General features: G+C 38.6%; 1 protein-coding gene across 3 annotated transcripts in view; it reads left to right on the plus strand.

Annotated features, from left to right (window-relative positions):
* The window catches only part of CDKAL1 (CDK5 regulatory subunit associated protein 1 like 1), a 651862-nt gene that overhangs the window by 105344 nt on the left and 527836 nt on the right, over positions 1-18682 (plus strand). For all 3 annotated transcript variants that reach the window (XM_045847145.1, XM_045847147.1, XM_045847146.1), the window contains one exon: positions 13357-13441. In XM_045847145.1, coding sequence (XP_045703101.1) covers positions 13357-13441 — 85 coding nt within the window. The remainder of the gene's footprint in view (positions 1-13356; positions 13442-18682) is intronic.

Raw genomic sequence — 18682 nt, forward strand, 5'->3', positions numbered from 1 at the left:
GTGGGTAGAGCTGGACAAATGGAGACACTGATGGAAGAAAGACTGGCAGGCAGACAGGAGTGGAGATGAGGCACGGTATTTTCTTTCCTGTAGTTCAAGTCTCAGGAAGTGGCGGTTTCATACCTGTGGCTTCAGTTCCTATGAGACAGTTAGCTCTTCTTCTGCAGTCCTAGCTCCTGACGTTGGGCAGCACCAGTTGTTTCTCCAGCCCCTGCCAAATGAGCGTAGCCTAATGCTCATAATTCCGCCTCTCCCAGTGGGTCTCTCTAGCCCTTAGACTGGCCATGGTTTCCTGCTGTTACTCATCTCAGGGTTGCATCATTCTCCTTTCGGTGTCTTGGCTTTTTCATCCCTATGTAACCATATTTTTGTATTAATTTTTCTTTACTTTAGTGCCTAGAGTGGTTGCTGCATCCTAATTAGCACATTATGAATACAACGTGAACATTTGAGAGTTCAGTTTTGGAAATGCCTTATGTCAATATTAATGTTTCTTTGTTGCATTCCATTGGAGAAGTTATTAGGTGAATTGAATAGTGAGCTCAGATTGATGTCTGAACTGAAAGTATAAATTTGGGTATCATCTCTCAGTGTAATGGTAGTATTCAGAACCATGAGAGGAATGGTCGGAATCAACTTGTGAATAGGAGGAAACCTAAATCTAGGTCCTAAGGAACTCTAATTCATGGAGGGCAGAGGGGACGAATAAAGTAGAGAGGCTAGGGAGGAAGAGAAAAATAGGAGAGTAGTCTGTTGACACCAAAAAGAAAGGAGTGTCTGGCTGTCTCTGGCCTTTGGTGTCAGTTCCCACAATGAAAGTAGTTTCGTGGCAATAGTGAGTGGTTGAAGATCTTCACCAAAACGAAGTGGTGGAAGAGTGAATGGGAGGTGACTGAATATGTAGAGCTGGTACAGAGACAGTTTGTTCGAGATCTTTGTGGAAGGAAGTCAAGAATTGGGGAGATAGGAAGATTAAGACAGGCTACATTTTTTACAATTGCCTTTTTACTTTGAAAATATACAACTTTTAGATAAGTTCAAAAATAAAAAATAAGTTGCACAAGGGAAAGTCTTTGTCTCCCATCAATTCTGTTCTTATTCCTCTTCCCAGTTCCAGCCATTGTTCTTTGTTTATGGTATACATCCAGCGTTTCTCGTAAAAATACAAGCAAATGTGTAAATGGATTCTGGAGTTTCATTGGTAGCATAGTATATGTGTTTTTTAGTGTCTTTTTTTTTTCTCTGAAAAATATGTCTGGAGATCTTTCTTTGATTTTGGACTTAGAGGTTATTCATTTTTTTTTTTAGCAGCTTTATAGGAGTCTCAATTCTGAATATACTAAAATGTCTTTAACCGTTCACCTTTCATTCTTACAAATAATGTTGCAGTGAATGACCTTGCACATGTGCAAGTATGTTTATAGTATGCTACATGTTTGTAACTTCTCGGTCAGAGGAAATACACTTGCCTTTTTGTTAGATGTCAAATTGCCTTAAGAGGTTGTTTTCTAGTGTACATTCCCACTAGCAATGCAGGGGAGTGCCTGTTGCCTCGTAGATACATCAGTGTGATGTGTTTCAAACTAACAGTTTTTTGACAATAAAGGAAGTGAAAAATGGTAGTTCTTTTTTCCTTAGTGCAGTTTTAATTTTCATTTATTAAGAATGGGGTTGAGCCCTGGCTGGGTGGTTCAGTTGGTTGAATGGTCATCACATACACCAAAAGGTTGCAAGTTTGATTCCCGGTCGGGGGATAAACATAGGTTGCGAGTATGATCTTAGGTCGGGGCACATATATAAGGCAACTGATTGATGCCCCTCTCTCTCTCTCTCTCTCTCTGTGTGTGTGTGTGTGTGTGTGTGCGTCCCTTCACCCTGTCTTCTCTCTCTGAAATCAATTAAAAAATATTCTCGGGTGAGGATTAACAAAAAAAATCATCAAGGAGAGGATTAAAAAAATGGGGTCGAGTATCTTTTTTGTATGTTCAAGAGCCATGTGTTTCTTTCTTTTCTTTTTTTTTTTTGGTGAACTCTCAGTTCATGTTCTTTGCCCATTTTTTGGGGGGGGGTAGCGTTAGATTTTCATCTTCTCAATTTTGGAGTTTTATTATGCTGAGGTCCTCAAAGCGCAGTGTGGCAGGAACATTACATGCAAAATGGGCCTGCTGAGCAGTGGCTTAGGGCAGAGGCATGGTGATCAGATCATGAAGTGCCCTATAAAGGTGTGTATATTGCCTCTTACTTTATAAACTATTTAAAATGCAGAAGTAGATATTCTATTATGGATTCTTTAGATGTAGTAACTTCTGAGCTGATTATGTATCAGGATCAATAGAGCAATTTAATATGGAAAGAGGATGGGGAGTATTAGCAATTTTCTATTCCACAAAGTAAGTAAAAAGTCTCTTGCACTCTGATACTGGTTTTTATCAGGCCAACTTAGCTATGTAATTGATTTTCAGTAGTTATTGGTACAGTTTTCCCAGCTTTTATTTATCATTAAAAAAAAGTAACTTTTTCCCTTTATATAATGAACAGAGCTCAAGCTGACCTGTGGTTTCCTCATTTTATTTTTTGCAAAGCACTCATCAGGACTACAGATTTCTCAGCTGTCTGAAAGTAGAGCATTCCTATATAACCTTTCCTAAGCCGAAATGGCAGAATTTGAAGAAGCAATTACCGTTGATTTATATGGAAAAGTTTTTCAGTTTTCCAAGATCCAAAAAATAACCTACCAAATCATACCAAATAACAGGGAAACCCAAAACAGTACCAACATACAGTAAAAGCAGAGCTGCTGTCAGTGTTCAGGGCGCACTTAGCCTCCAGTGGCTTGCTGCATCGCAAGTGCTGAGTGCTGTGTTCACTGTTTGCCTTCTTTTGTAAAAGTGAAAATTCACTTTGGATTTCTTTTGGTTAGTGCAAACAGGTCTTGATGTAGGTCTTCTATAAAAGTAAAGTGGTATAACTAGAACTTTCAACAAGCAGGAGATACCTGTATTTTTAAAGAATAAATTATGTGAGTTGTCTGCAAGAGTAAGTGCCTCCCCCAGGAGCTTCTGTGTTCTATGTCATTCAGAAATACACCAAATAAATAATCACCAGCACGAAACAGTGGAGGGTCAGCTCTTTGTTTGAACACTTCAGACTGGGAACCGCAGATGCTCTTTGTCCGTCTCTCATTTTCCCTTTCCCTCTACTCCCCTCCCGTCCCCTCCCCTCTCCTACTCCTTTGTTTCTGTCGCTGCCTCCTTCTCTTCATCCTCCCAGTCTTCCAACCCTAGCTGACTTAAGAGAGAGTGATTTCTTGTGGATAGGTTTAATTGTTTTTGTAAAAAGATTCTGAAAACATGGTTACTTTATGTTGTGCTTTGTACAGGTCTCATAGAGAACAATAGTGAAATGTAGAAGAGAAAATGCATTGATGAGAATTTTTGTTTTAATTTTGCCTTTAATTGATTTTCAGAAAATTTTTTCAAAAGGTGCTTTTAAGTTCTTATATTAAAGCTTACTCTGTTCCGTGAGTTTTTAGTAGTCATTCAATGATTTGTGTTACTATAAATACACACACTGGGTATGAATAAGTGTAATGGACATTTGTTCTGTGGTAAAGACCTCCCTTTCCTACCAAATGGTATTGGTAGGAAACAAACACTTTTTCCTCTTTGTTGTATTCTCAGTAAATGTGTTTTTAAAAAATTTTGGCATCCTTAATTGCCTTACCTAAATCTATGGATAGACTTCTCTTAGTGTTTTATCCTGCTTCTTGAGTTGACTTTCAAATGGAACAGTTGTGTAAGATAAATGTTTTATTCTGGGTAGTGTTGTTAGGAACTCTGCTCATCTCTCCTATCAAGCCATGATTATGCAGAAGCCTGCAGGGTGAAGGGAAGATTGGTTGCTGTGAGAGTCAGCCTGTGCTTTGGAGTAAGGATCCAGCACTCATTGTTAATTTTCCCTTTACTTGCATGTCTGTCACTGATTACAGAAGGCCAAGAGCTGACATGTTCAAGGTCTTGGAAATTTTGGAAGTAGCCAGCCAAACAGCTCCTTTTCAAGCCTGATCATTAGTCTTTTTAGAAGTATCATGAAGCAACCTCAAGGCCATGTAACACTTCTATGTTTTGTTTGTAGATATTGTCTGCATTGTTATTTTGATCAAGAGGTAAAGAGCCACCATTGAGGCTTTCCAGTTTACTTAAATTGACAGTCCCTGGAGTCAGTTTGTCTAGATTTCCAATCCTTGCCCACTTTCATATTGTGTGGTTTTAGGCAGGTTATTTTTCCTCCCTAAGCCATAGATTCCCCTTCACCCCCCCCCCCCCCCCTTAGAGTTTGAATAAAAATGAACCCACTGCAAATTTGGAGAATGAAATGGAAAAAAAAAAGGGTATGACATGCTTGCTTGATTCATTGCTGGACACCTAATGTGTACTCAGTAATGTTAGCTATTGCTATTATTGCTAATCAGATTATTATTACTCAACATTTAAAAGTAATTTATTTTGTGACTATAAAAAATAGTTTTGAAAGTAAATGTGTTTCAGTGAAAACAAATGATAGTTTGTTTTTCTGTCCTCACACTCAGAGTGGGTGGCATATCAGTGACCATCATTTTCTTGGTTCAGTGAGTACAAAAGCTTTTAGCAGTGGGGAGAAAAGTCCCTCAGTGAACGTATATCAGGTTGCTGTTTTCGTGATGGGTCACAGTAGGAAAACAGTTCATGTTCTCACCTTAAAATGAAAGAGCGCCATTGACTCTTAAGGTGCATGGAAAAGGGACCTTTACAAAAAATTTAAAAAGCTCGATAAATTTTCTTAAGTGAAAAAAGCAATACATGCTTTTAATAATTAAAACAATACAGATGAATATGAACTAAATATTAATGTATCCCTTCTCAGGATTAAGTTTTATAAAATTATAAAAGTAACATCCATGCACTTTAAAAAAGAGGAGAATAGACATAAAATGTGCGCATGAAGACTACGTAGGACAGCTGAACCTTCATCTCACTTCCCAGAACAAACACCTCAAACAATTTCCTATATATGTGTGCTTCTAGAAATTTTCTTTGTTTACAACAGAATTTGTTTTTCTCTTTTCCTTTTTAAAACACAAATGACATACAAGACCTACTCTTATGTACCTTGCTTTGTTTCACCTGTTTATTATGAATTAATATTTACCAGTTTATCTTGCCTTTTTTAAACAGCTAAATGGTATTTTAGCTGCAGGCTCATTATTTATTTAGTGAGTCTCCTTATAATGGACTTGGCTTTCTAGGTCTTTTGCTTTGTAAGTAATCTTCAATGATAATTTAAAAACATATGTGTATAAGTATATATTTTTATATATATGTTTGCATATATATGAATGTATATATATAAATATGCCTGGATGTGGTACAAGTATCCCACAAGCATGTGTAGGTGAAATTCTGATGTGTATTTACATTTCTGATAGCTACCGCTCCGTTGCATTCCAAAACGTTTCTTCATTGTTGACTGCCAGCAGCAGAGGAAGAGGTGTCCAGTTTCCTCATTCCTTTGCTAGCATTAGGTAGTATCATATTTTTGATTGTTTTCCAATTTGATATGAGAAGATAGTATCCTATTTCATCTTTTGTTTAAAAAATTCAGTAAGATCAATATGTATCAGGATAAATTCCTAATAGATCAAAGATCTAAATGTTAAACCATGTGTGTATTAGAAGAAAACACAGGTAAATTTCTTAGTATCTGAGAGTACAGTATACTTTCTAATTAAGACTCAAAATCCAGGGCCAAGATGGAGATGGACACACTGTGGTGTAGGTAGACACACTGTGCCTCCTCGCACAACCAAAATAAGGACAACAACAATTTAGAAACAAAAAACAACCACTACTAACAGAAAATTGAACTGTGTGGAAGTCCACCAACCAAGGGGTTAAAGAAGAAATATTCATCCGGACCAGTAGGAGGGGTGGCCAGGCGGAAAGGAGTTGCAGCAAAGCAGCGGCTGGCGGATCCAGTGAGGTGGTGGATTGTGGCATGCAAGGCAGCTGGCCGACTGAGCAGTCCCACATTTGAGTGCAAATAAACAAGGCGAAACTGGGGAGCAAGACAGACCATGCAGCCCAGGGTCCCAGCCCTGGGAAATAAAGCCTCAAAACACCGATAGAAAACACCTGTGGGGGTTGAGGCCCAGGAAAAGACTCCCAGCCTCACAGGAGAGTTTGTTGGAGAGATCCACAGGGTCCTAGAACATACACTAGCCCACCGCCCGGGAACCAGCACCAGAAGGGCCCAGTTTGCTTGTAGGAAGCCAGGGAAGTGACTGAAATCCGTCAAGATTGTGGAGCAAGCGGCATTGTTCCCCCTTGGACCCCTCCCCCAAATGCAGCGTCACAACCCAGCAACTGGGTTGCCCTGCCCTGGTGAACACCCAAGGCTGTGCCCCTCACTCCATAACAGGCATGTCAAGAAAAAAATGGCCCAAATGAAAGAACAGATCAAAGCTCTAGAACAAACACAACTAATCAATGAAGATATAGCCAATCTATCAGATGCACAGTTTAAAACACTGGTAATCGGGATGCTCACAGAATTGGTTGATTTTGGTTGCAAATTAGATGAAAAAATGAAGGCTACACTAAGTGAAATGAAGAAAAATGCACAGGGAACCAATAGTGATGGAAAGGAAACTGGGACTCACATCAATGGAGTGGACCAGAAGGAAGAAAGAAACAACCAATCAGAAAAGAAGGAAGAAACAAGAATTCAAAAAATGGGGAGAGGCTTAGGAACCTCCAGGACATCTTTAAATGTTCCAACATCCAAATTATAAGGGTACCAGAAGGAGAAGAGGAAGAGCAACAAGTGGAAAACTTATTTGAACACATAATAAAGGAGAACTTCCCCAATCTGGCAAAGGAAATAGACCTCCAGGAAGTCCAGGAAGCTCAGAGAGTCCCAAAGAAGTTGGACCCAAGGAGGAACACACCAAGGAACATCATAATTGCATTACCCAAGATGAAAGATAAGGAGAGAATCTTAAAAGCAGCAAGAGATAAGGAGGCAGTTACCTACAAAGGAGTTCCCATCAGACTGTCAGCTGATTTCTCAAAAGAAGCCTTTCAGGCAAGAAGGGGCTGGAAAGAAGTGTTTCAAGCCATGAAAGGCAAGGACCTACATCCAAGATTACTCTATCCAGCAGAGCTTTCATTTGGAATGGAAGGGCAGATAAAGTGCTTCTCAGATAAGATCAAGTTCAAGGAGTTCATCATCACCAAGCCCTTATTTTATGAAATGTTAAAGGGACTTATCTAAGAAAAAGAAGATAAAAAACACGTACAGTAAAATGACAGTAAACTCACAATTATTAACAACCACACCTAAAACAAAAGTAAACTAAGCAAACTAGAACAGGAACAGAACCACAGAAATGGAGATCACATGGAGGGTTATCAACAGGGGAGTCTGAGGGGGAGAGAAGGGGAAAAGGTACAGGGAATAAGTAGCATAGATGGTAGGTAGAAAATAGACAGGGGGAGGGCAAGAATAGTATGGGAAATGTAGAAGCTAAAGAACTTATGACACATGGACATGAACTAAAGGGGGGGAATGTGGGTGGGAGGGGGTGTGCAGGGTGGAGGGGAATGAAGGGGGGAAATGGGACAACTGTAATAGCATAATCAACAAAGTATATTAACAAAAAGACTCAAAATGCAGAAGCAATAAGAGAAGAGGTGGATAAATTTGATATCTTAGAAATAAAAAAGTATAAGGCAACTATAAAAAAGTAAAATGACAAACTAGGAGAAATATTGTAACTAATATTATAGACAAATAATATTCTCTCTGTATATGTACTGTTTTTGTGTGTTATTAAATTAAAACTTGAAATGAAAATGACTAACCTGATAGAAAAGTGGGCAAAAGATATGAACAGACTGAAAACTGAAAAAATAAAAACAAAACCCAAAAAACAAAACACCCACCTGCAAATGGTCTTTAAACATATGAGAAGATGCTCAACTCATAATAGGAAAAATGCATGTTAAAACCTCATCTGGCCTTCTGTTTCTCACCTGATTAGCAGAAGCACATGGGTTTGATAGCACAGTCTGTGGGTGATGCCTGAATAAACAGGCAACATCTTGCATTGCTCATAGGGGTGCAAAGTGAGACACCCCTTAGGGAGGAGAATTTGGCAGTATATAATGCAGTTACTTATGACTTTATTTTTTGACCCAGCAATCCTAATTTTTTGGATTTGATTCCAAATATAATCTGGGATGAATACAAACTGATATGTACACTGCTATTCATTGCAGCACTATGGTGTGATAACGAAAGGCTAAATAATCAGATCTTGAGGTCTAGATTCCATCTGACTAGTCTGAAGTTTGTAGCCTTCCAAACCATTTCTGATATCCCAACTCAGGCATTGGCAATATTTGGCTAATGTGCAGATGATTTTCAGTTTCATATGGGGAGTTAACAGTAGTGCTGTAGGCCGAAACTCAAAGTAGGTAAAAAAAATTTTTGGGGGTCCTCTCCCGTTCTTTTTCCAAACATGGTGCCTTCTTACTGTTTTCCTTCTTCAGTCCATTCTTGTCCATCTACCTAGTCCTTCTTTTCCTAAGGGCTCTTTTGTAAAACTGCTTCTTCCTCTTAGGTACCGGAGGACCTGGCATGAATGCTCTGATTAAGTAAGGCAAGACCTTTTCTTCCCTGATACTTAACTCAATAACCTGTTCATTTACTAGTGGTAGTATTTGAACATTTTATTTTGGGTGATGAAGTTCTGGAAAGACAGGTTCTTTGGTATTTCTTGTTTGTTCCAGATGGTGCCACTCCAAGACAGATATGCTAAACTCACATTTCTTTTGTTTCAGTTGCATTTTATCCCATCCTGTCTCCTGTGTTAATGTTTGAAGTTGGCATATAGCTTAAAATTAGCAAAGACATGAATGTAATGTTCCACTCCTCTTGAAGAGCTGTTACAGAGTTGATAGTGCTTTTTTAGAGTTGATGGCATCTTAGAACCCAGGAAATGTGTTCTTTAGGGGACCAAAAATGTGGAATCAGCATTCTTTATTGGCTTATAGCCATACACAGTACTTCTTCTCAGTCCCCTTGTGTAGTGAGTTTGTTTTCTGAGTTACTTAGTGAAAAGGAAGGCCTTTGTTGGGTGATTGTGGGTTGACACAGAACAAGCAAATACAATTGAAAAAGGAAAATGAAAAAGTCTGGATAATCATTTTATTCTTTTGTTAACAATGCTGATATACAGACATCTATTCTTCTTGAACTCTCAGCATTTAACATAATCGATTACTCCTACTTCAAATATTAATACTTTTTTCTCTGGATTTCAGTGACATTATATGCCTTAGTTTTTATCCTCCTATCTTATTGGCTGCTATTTTTTCAATGTCATTTTCTCATCTCAACTTGTCCACCAGACCTCTGAATGTGACCCAGTGTTTTGTTTTGGACATTTTCCTGTCCTTTCTCCACTTCCCCTCCACCCATCCTTAGGTGAACTCATCCAATCCTATAGATTTAGATATCTTCTAGCAGGGATGTCTAACCTTTTGGCTCCTTTGGGCCACACTGGAGGAAGAGTTGTCTTGGGCCTCATATTAAATACACAAACACTGACGAAAACTGATGAGGAAAGGAAAGGTTTTAAGTAGATTTACAACTTTGTATTGGGCCGCATTCATAGCCATCCTGGTCTGCATGCAGCCTGCAGCCCATGGATAGGACACCCTTGCTAGAATTTTGATTCTCCTATTTCTGTCTCCAGCCAGAAAGACTCCTCCGAGCTTTGGTTTCATATATACAAATGGCTGATCAATATTTCTAACTGGATATTTCATAGGGATCTCAAATATACCATCTCCCCCACCCCCCATTGATTTTCTCTTCCCCAAATCTGTTTCTTTCCAAACCCTCCTTGTCTCAATGAATTCCACCACAACCAACTGATGTGCAGGCCAAAATCCTTTCCCTGTGCTTGGGGATCCTGTCTGATTACCTCTGGTACTATTCAGATCTAATCTTCAGTGAGTACTCGTGAGTCCAGCTCCAAAAATGCCTCTACCTAGTTCTCACTCTTGCCATTGCTATAATCCTGGTCCAGGTGCCACCTGGTTTTCTTGCCTTTGCTTTTTTCCATTGCTTTTTCATTTGCCCCATCTTTGGTCCTGTTTTCAGAGTGCTTCCAGAATGGGCTTTCTGAAGTAGAATTCCATTCATGTTTGAAACTCAATTAATTGCCATCATGTAATCTGGTTCCTGCCTGCCTCTCTGGCCTTTCTGTCCCCACTCTCCCTATGTCCAGTCACACTGGTGTTCTCTCTGGCCCTAGAGCATGGTAAGCTCACTCTCTTTGAAGGCCTTTGCTTTTGTAGGATCTTCTCTGAAAGCTCTGTCTTCTGATCTTTGCAGATTCCTTCCCATTATTTAAGCTCCAATTCAGAAATTTGAATTTCTGAGGGAGACTTATTTTGACCAGTAACCCGTGGGTTCTGCAAATTATTCTTTGTCCATTACGCTTTTTTTTATTGTCCTAATATCATTGACTGGTACCCGAAAGGATTTAGCTTGTTTCCTTGTTTTTTTCCCCCGTCACACTTTGTCCTTAAGAGTGTAAACTCCTTAAGGGTAGAAACTCTTTTTACAGCCATATCCCAAAAATCTAAAATAGAACCTGGTACATAGTAAGTTGTTATTGTGCTTTGGTTGTTGACTGACTATTTTATGCTTGTAAGTATAACTGTCTTTCGACAATACTAAGTAAAGATACAGTAACACAAAACTAAGTTCAGAAATAATTTGATAAGAAACTATGCTCATTGGAGGGAAGACTTATCTTTTGTGGTTGGTTACTAAAAAGTTAGGTAATTTGTGAGCATTTTGGTATATTCACCGGTTTCCTGTCGATTGCAACTGCTGGGTCACCAGTGTAGTGTTTGCTTTATTTTGACAGAATTCCAGACAGAGTAGAGTGATTTGCTGTGTTTATTGCTAAGTTCCCTTGAGAGGGCTGTTGTAGAAATATGGTAAAAGTTGTCTGATGGCTTTAGGGTGACTGAATGGAGAATGTGCCAGGATACCAACCTGACATCTGGCATGGGTAGCTCTGTCTCTAGATTTTTGTTTTTTTTAAAAAATCCAGAGTCTCTATTTTTATCATTATAACAGACATCCATGACTTTTTGTTATATGTGTAACACATTGCTTGTAGTTTTTACTTCATCTTTTGAAATTCAACATTTGGTAGCTTAGTTGGTTAGAGTGTTGGCCCAATACACCGAGAATCCAGGTTTGACCCCTGGTTAGGGCACCTACAAGACTCAACCAATGAATGCATAAATAAGTGGAACAAGAAATTGATGTTTCTTTCTCTCTTGCTCCCTTCTTCTCTCTAATCAATAAAAATATTCAACATTTGTTTAATAAATATTTAATGAGTACCCACTATGTACCAGGCACTATAATAAGTGCTGGGGATATAGCTGTGAATAGATAAAGTCTCAATTGTAAATATTTGTTAATTAAATTGGTGACTTTCTTGAAGCTTATTTCAGAAGATTAGTATGACCTTCAGAACTTTAGGAGGTTGGTAAGTGTCAAATGCATGTAGATTCACGCATTGTCCCTCTATAATCTTTCTTCTTGTACCTCCCTGTGTATTGTGTAGTGTTGTATGGCTATTTGAATGTCTGTTTTGTGCCCATTACTGTGTTAGGACCTGGACATTCAGAGAGCACCAGGTGAAAATGTTGTCTTCAGTATTTTTTGAATAGTAATAAGTACAGGCTGGAAAAATGAATTGTTTTAATACAGAATTATAAAGTGCCAGAATAATCTATGCACTATGGAAGTACAGAGAAGAGGCATCTAACAAACCTCAAGCTGAGACTGAAGGATGAGTAGGAGTTAGCTGGGTGGATAGGCAGATGAAGAACTATATGAGTTGCCATTCTGAAGAAAATAAAGGTATTGTACGCAGATGGCAGAGCACACAGTTTAGGAATTCCAGGTAGTTTGGTGTGGCTGGAGGGATAGATGAATTTAGGGAGAGGTGAATGTTGAGGTTGAGGAGGTGCTAGATCTGGATAGGCCTTGAATATCAATGTGCAATCAGTGGAATATTGCAAGAATATTAAGATCAGATTGAAATGCTGTCTTTCAGATGGCATTGTGGGGAATAGTTTGTACGGAACTGGAGGAGGTTGGTGAATACTCATCCTTTCTGAGATTGAGTAGGGAAGTGACATAATCGAATTTATGTTTTATAAAATGCTGCCCTGGCTGTTGGGTGGGACGTACACCGTGGTGTGGGATTAGGAATAGGAGGAGGGAGATGAGTTAGGACGGATCATGGTACTCAGCTGGCATATAGAAATGAAGAACTTCTCTTGTCTTTTTAGCATTTCAAGAATTTTGGGATCCTGCCTCTTTGTAAAAACGTTTTACTGTTTTTATAATAAAATGCTGGGGGAAAATTTTTTTGCCAAATTGCTAGAAGCTTTGGTGTGCTCACCCTCCCTCTCATGTAATGTTGTCACTTGAAGCTCCCTTCTCACATCGGTTGTACGAACAGACATCTGTGTGTCCTCTTAGTTCTTCACGTCTTTCGATCTTAGCTTCTGTTCTTCTAGAAATACCATTGAAGGTGCTGCAGTTTTCAATTTTGGTTTTCCTTTTGTTGTGCTAATCCTATTTTAAAGTGGAAGTCCTTTTAGGCAGCAGGTAGTTGGACTGGCTTCAGGCATTTATAAATTCATTTCACCAAACACAATGGATTTGGATGCTGTGTTGCACTGCTAGTGCATTTATTATAGAATATAACAATATCTAATCAAATTGTTGGGAGGAATAAAAGCCTCAATTTGAGGTGAATCTTTAACTTTTTTCAAGGAAGACAAATTATATTTTTAATAACTCAAGCTGGAGAGTATTCAGTGTATGATAATACATGTGCTTGAAAAATATTAACATGTAGCCCAAAAGGGGCCATTTCATATTCAGAGATAAGATTAGGACAGTTACACTTTAGTTTTTGGAAGTTATTGAATATTCTTAAATATTGAAAATATAGGAAGCAAATGATCATCCTCTTTATATTTTAAATGAAAATAGCACAGGTTATACATTTTAATATTTATTTCTCATGAATATTCCCATGTTATAGCAGTTAGCCATTGTATTGTAATTGCCTGTTTACTTGACTCTATTCTCTGCCTCTCTCTGCTCGAGAGACCCCAGCGGTCCCAGTGCCATCTGAGAGAGCCCTTGGATACTTCTGATGGCTAAATGTCATACTTTTCTTTCTCATATTCATTTTTTTCATAGAAAATGCATCAGACGCAGATTTGTGGCTCCTGAATAGTTGTACTGTAAAAAACCCGGCTGAAGATCACTTTAGAAACTCCATTAAGTAAGTAGAAGTTGATTTTTTCTTAATTTTTTATAAGTGAGGTAATAGTTATTTTGAGGAAATTAGTCTTTAAAACATTGCTAATATATTTATATTGCTAATATAAATATTCAGTGTATATTAAAAAAAGCATGACTTGGACTTTTAATATTCTGTTGTTTTGCATTTATCTGATAAAGAAGGAAACTTTAATGTAGACGTTTCTAATAGGTGATTCAAGTATTTGTGAAGTTAGCTAATAGGTGATCGGAATATTTAAGTATCAACAATGTACTCTCCTCAGGGAATCCATTCAGTACTTTTTGAAAATACCCAAAGCAGTCCTCACCTCTTTTCTCTTCCCTGCCCATTGGCACTGTTCTAGGTGCTAGGACTGCCTGGCTATCAAGGGAAATGCAGTTTGTTGGGGGAGATGAGCATGTAAGTCCTCAATTCTTGCTTTGTTCCATCAAATTGAAGTAAAAGAAGTATCTTTTCCTCATATGTGCTCTGAACCTTAACCCACCCACCTTCTTAGAAATCTCATTTTATAAATTATTTCCTCATTCTCCTATGTTTTTAACCTCTGCAGTTCCATTGGAGCCTTGTCATTGGTGTTAAACATGCTCAGGTGTAATCACGCCCATGTATCCCTTTGAGCTGTTGTCCTGCTTTTCTTCTTGCTTTCCTTGCCTGACTTAAGATTCTTCGCCTCCTGCCTTCACTCTCAAACTCATTACCCTCTCCCCCAAATTGGTTTTATTATTAAATACCCATACATGATTTATGAAGCTTATAGTTTAAAAAATAATAATAAAATTAACACCAATATGTTTGCCACTCAACCTAAACAATACGTCAAAACTTTAGAAACCTTTATGTGTCCCTTTTTCAATTATGCCTCTGAGAGGTAGTTTTTATCCAGACTTCTGTGAGTCATTCCATTACTTTTATTAGTAAATTTACCATATGTTAAATACGTCTCTGAATAATTGCTTGTTTAGTTTTGCCCTGTTTTAGATTTTAATTTATTGGACTTAAACTGTGTTCTGATATTTGCTTCTTTTCCTAAGCATTCTGCTTTTAGATTTATCCGTGTTGATGAATGTAAAATTACTCTGGTTACTTGTTGCATGAGTTTCCTACAATTTATCCATTTTATTTTTGGTAGAGTTTTGAGTTTTTCCAGTGCTTTGTTTATATGCATATTTTGAATATTTTGCTACTATAATGTTTTGAACATGGCTCTTGGTGTACATGTGCAGTAGTTACTTTAGGATATGTAACTAGGAGTTGCATATTTGAGTCATGGATATGTACATATTCAAAATTTAATAGATAATACCAAACTGTTTTCCCAAATGCATGTATCAGTGTTCATTCCTATCAATGCCAATGAACGCAGGTAGTTGTTTTTCTCTTTTTTCTTTTTTTTAAATCCTCACCTGAGAATATGGTCATTGATTTGAGAGAGAGACAGAGAGAGAGAGAGAGAGACAGACAGACAGACATCAATCAGTTGCCTCCTGTACACACCCTGACCATGGATTGCACACACAACCTAAATATGTGCCCTGACCAGGGATTGGACCTGCAACCTTTTGGTGTACAGGATGACACTCCAATCAACTGAGCCACCTGGTCAGGATGGTAGTTGTATTTTTCAATTCTTGTTGATATTTGATATGGGCAGACTTCTAACTTGCCAGTCTAGTGATGGAGATGGTATCTCACTGTGGTTTTGATTTGCATTTCCATGATTACTGATGATGTTGAGCATTTTTAATGTTTATTGGCCATTTGAATTTTTTTTTTGTGAAATTCCTTTTAAAATATTTTTACCTGTTGACTTGTCTGTTATTTATTTGTGTGGACACATTACATGTAGACTAGCTCCTAATCCTTACATGTTACACATGTTGCAGATATTGATTGTGGCTTATCTTCTTACTTTCTTTAGTGGTATCTTATGATGAAGATAAATTCTGGTTTAAAATTTATCAATCTTTTCTCTTGGGTCTGTGCTCATATTGTTTAAGAAATCTTTTCTTAACCTGAAGTTAAGATATTCTCCAATATTTTCTAATAAAAGTTTTATGGGTTTTACTCCATACATTTAGGTTTAAAATCCATGTGTAGTTGACTTCTTTTTTGTTTGTGTGTTTATGTGGTGCCATGAAGGGGGTCCCAATTTATTTTAAATAAAAAAAGTAGTTTTTTTTCATGTAGAAACCAAATTTTTCTATTATCAGTGTTTTTGTTTTTTTTTAAAAATTGATCCTTTCTACTTTTATCTGTATATTACCCACTCTGTCATATGTTGAGTATCCATATATGCTTGTGTCTGTCTCTGGGTTTTATTTAGTTTTATTGCTCTATTTCTTTATACTTTTTTCTACATAGTCATAATTAGTATAGATTTATATGAAGTCTAGATATTTGAGAATGCTAATGCCTTTTTGTCTTTTTTAAGAGTGTCTTGGGATTCCTTTGCTCTTCCACATAGACTTAGTATCATGTTTTAAGTTCAACAAGTGATTTTAATTATAATTACATTGAGAGGAAAATTGATATCTTTTTCAAAATATATTTTATTGATTATGCTATTACAGTTGTCCCATGTCCCCCCTTCATTCCCCTCCACCCTGCACACCCCCTCCCACCCACATTCCCCCCCTTTAGTTCATGTCCATGTGTCATAAGTTCTTTAGCTTCTACATTTCCCATACTATTCTTGCCCTCCGCCTGTCTATTTTCTACCTACCATCTATGCTACTTATTCTCTGTACCTTTTCCTCCTCTCTCCCCCTCAGACTCCCCTGTTGATAACCCTCCATGTGATCTCCATTTCTGTGGTTCTGTTCCTGTTCTAGTTTGTTTAGTTTACTTTTGTTTTAGGTGTGGTTGTTAATAATTGTGAGTTTGCTGTCATTTTACTGTACGTGTTTTTTATCTTCTTTTTCTTAGATAAGTCCCTTTAACATTTCATAAAATAAGGGCTTGGTGATGATGAACTCCTTGAACTTGATCTTATCTGAGAAGCACTTTATCTGCCCTTCCATTCCAAATGAAAGCTCTGCTGGATAGAGTAATCTTGGATGTAGGTCCTTGCCTTTCATGGCTTGAAACACTTCTTTCCAGCCCCTTCTTGCCTGAAAGGCTTCTTTTGAGAAATCAGCTGACAGTCTGATGGGAACTCCTTTGTAGGTAACTGCCTCCTTATCTCTTGCTGCTTTTAAGATTCTCTCCTTATCTTTCATCTTGGGTAATGCAATTATGATGTTCCTTGGTGTGTTCCTCCTTGGGTCCAACTTCTTTGGGACTCTCTGAGCTTCCTGGACTTCCTGGAGGTCTATTTCCTTTGCCAGATTGGGGAAGTTCTCCTTTATTATGTGTTCAAATAAGTTTTCCACTTGTTGCTCTTCCTCTTCTCCTTCTGGTACCCTTATAATTTGGATGTTGGAACATTTAAAGATGTCCTGGAGGTTCCTAAGCCTCTCCCCATTTTTTTGAATTCTTGTTTCTTCCTTCTTTTCTGATTGGTTGTTTCTTTCTTCCTTCTGGTCCACTCCATTGATGTGAGTCCCAGTTTCCTTCCCATCCCTATTGGTTCCCTGTGCATTTTTCTTCATTTCACTTAGTGTAGCCTTCATTTTTTCATCTAATTTGCAACCAAAATCAACCAATTCTGTGAACATCCTGATCACCAGTGCTTTGAACTGTGCATCTGATAGGTTGGCTATCTCTTGGTTGCTTAAAAGTATTGGCCCTGGAGCTTTGATTTGTTCCTCCATTTGAGCCATTTTTGGGGTAGGGGGTCTGATCATGCCTGTTATGTATGAGAGGCGGAGCCTGAGGTGTTCACCAGGGCGGGACAATCCAGTTGCTGGGTTATGATGCTGTGTTTTGGGGGAGGGGTTTGGGATGGAACAGTGGCGGTTCCTTCACTCTCTTCTGGATTTCAGTCACTTCCCCTGCTTTTTACAAGCAAATAGGGCCCTTTTGATTCTGGTTCCTGGGCAGGTGGGCTTGTGTATGTTCTAGGACCCTGTGGGTCTCTCCAATGAACTCTTTTGTGAAGCTGGGAGTCTCTCCCGGCACCTCAACCCCTGTGGGGGGTTTCAGTCAGTGGTTAAGAGGCATTATTTCCTGGTGCTGGGCCCCTGGGTTGTGAGGTCTGTCTCGCTGCCCATTTTCACCTGGCTTATCTGTGCATGAATGTGTGACTGCAGACAGTAAGCTGCCTTGCTAACCTCACTGGGTCTGCTCTTTGCCTCCCCACGCTTGGGGTCTGCCACCGGGGTCTGCTAGCGGCTGCCTTTGAGCCTTGGATCTGCTGCCTGTGCCCTGCGTGCCTGGGTCTGCCAGCCACTGCTTTTTCCTGCCTCGACCCCTCTCTGCCGGCCACCGACTCCGCCTCTCTCACTGGTCTGGATGAATGGTTGTTGTCCTTCCGTATAGTTCAGTTTTCTGTCTGTTCTGGTCATTTTTTGTTTCTAAATTTTTGTTGTCTTTAATTTTGGTTGTGTGAGGAGGCACAGTGTGTCCACTTATGCCTCCATCTTGGTCGGAAGTAATTGATGTCTTTTTCAGTATGAGATTTTCATTCTGTGAATAAGAGGTCATTTTTGACATTCTAAGGGTTATAATTTCTTTATGTAGCTCCTGTGCATCTTTTAGATATTTTATCCTAATAATGTAGATACCAAGTTGTTCCAGTATCATTTATTTTTTTTTTTTACTTTAAAAAATACTTATTTTTTAGAGAGAAGGGAAGAGAGAAAGAGAGGGAGAGAAACATCAATGTGTAGTTGCCTCTCATGTGCCCCTCCACTGGGGGCCTGGCCTGCAACCCAGGCATGTGCTGTTACTGGGAATCAAACCAGCGACCCTTTGGTTTGCAGGCTGGCACTCAGTCCATTGAGCCACACCAGCCAGGGCCCCAATATCATTTATTTTTAAAAAATCTATTTTTTCTCCTTTTATCTGTGCAGTACTTTTTTTCTTTATACTATTATAAATGGCAAATTAAAAGAAAAACCTCATTTTCTAAATGTGTTTACTTCCTTGGTCTCAGAGAATTATGTCATGCAGCAGTGTGGAGGGTGGTTGGGTATAAATAAGAGTGTAAATCAGGAGTCCACTTAGGACACAGTTTCAGTAGTCCAGGTTCTGATAACCTCTGGTGGCGGTGTTCAGAGTTGGAAGGAAAGAATTGAAGAATTGACTGGAGAAAGAATTCCTTATACTTTCAGCATTGTT

This window comes from Phyllostomus hastatus, unplaced genomic scaffold (assembly GCF_019186645.2).
Source record: "Phyllostomus hastatus isolate PE091 unplaced genomic scaffold, TTU_PhHast_1.1 phas_contig_524, whole genome shotgun sequence".
NCBI lineage: Eukaryota > Metazoa > Chordata > Mammalia > Chiroptera > Phyllostomidae > Phyllostomus > Phyllostomus hastatus.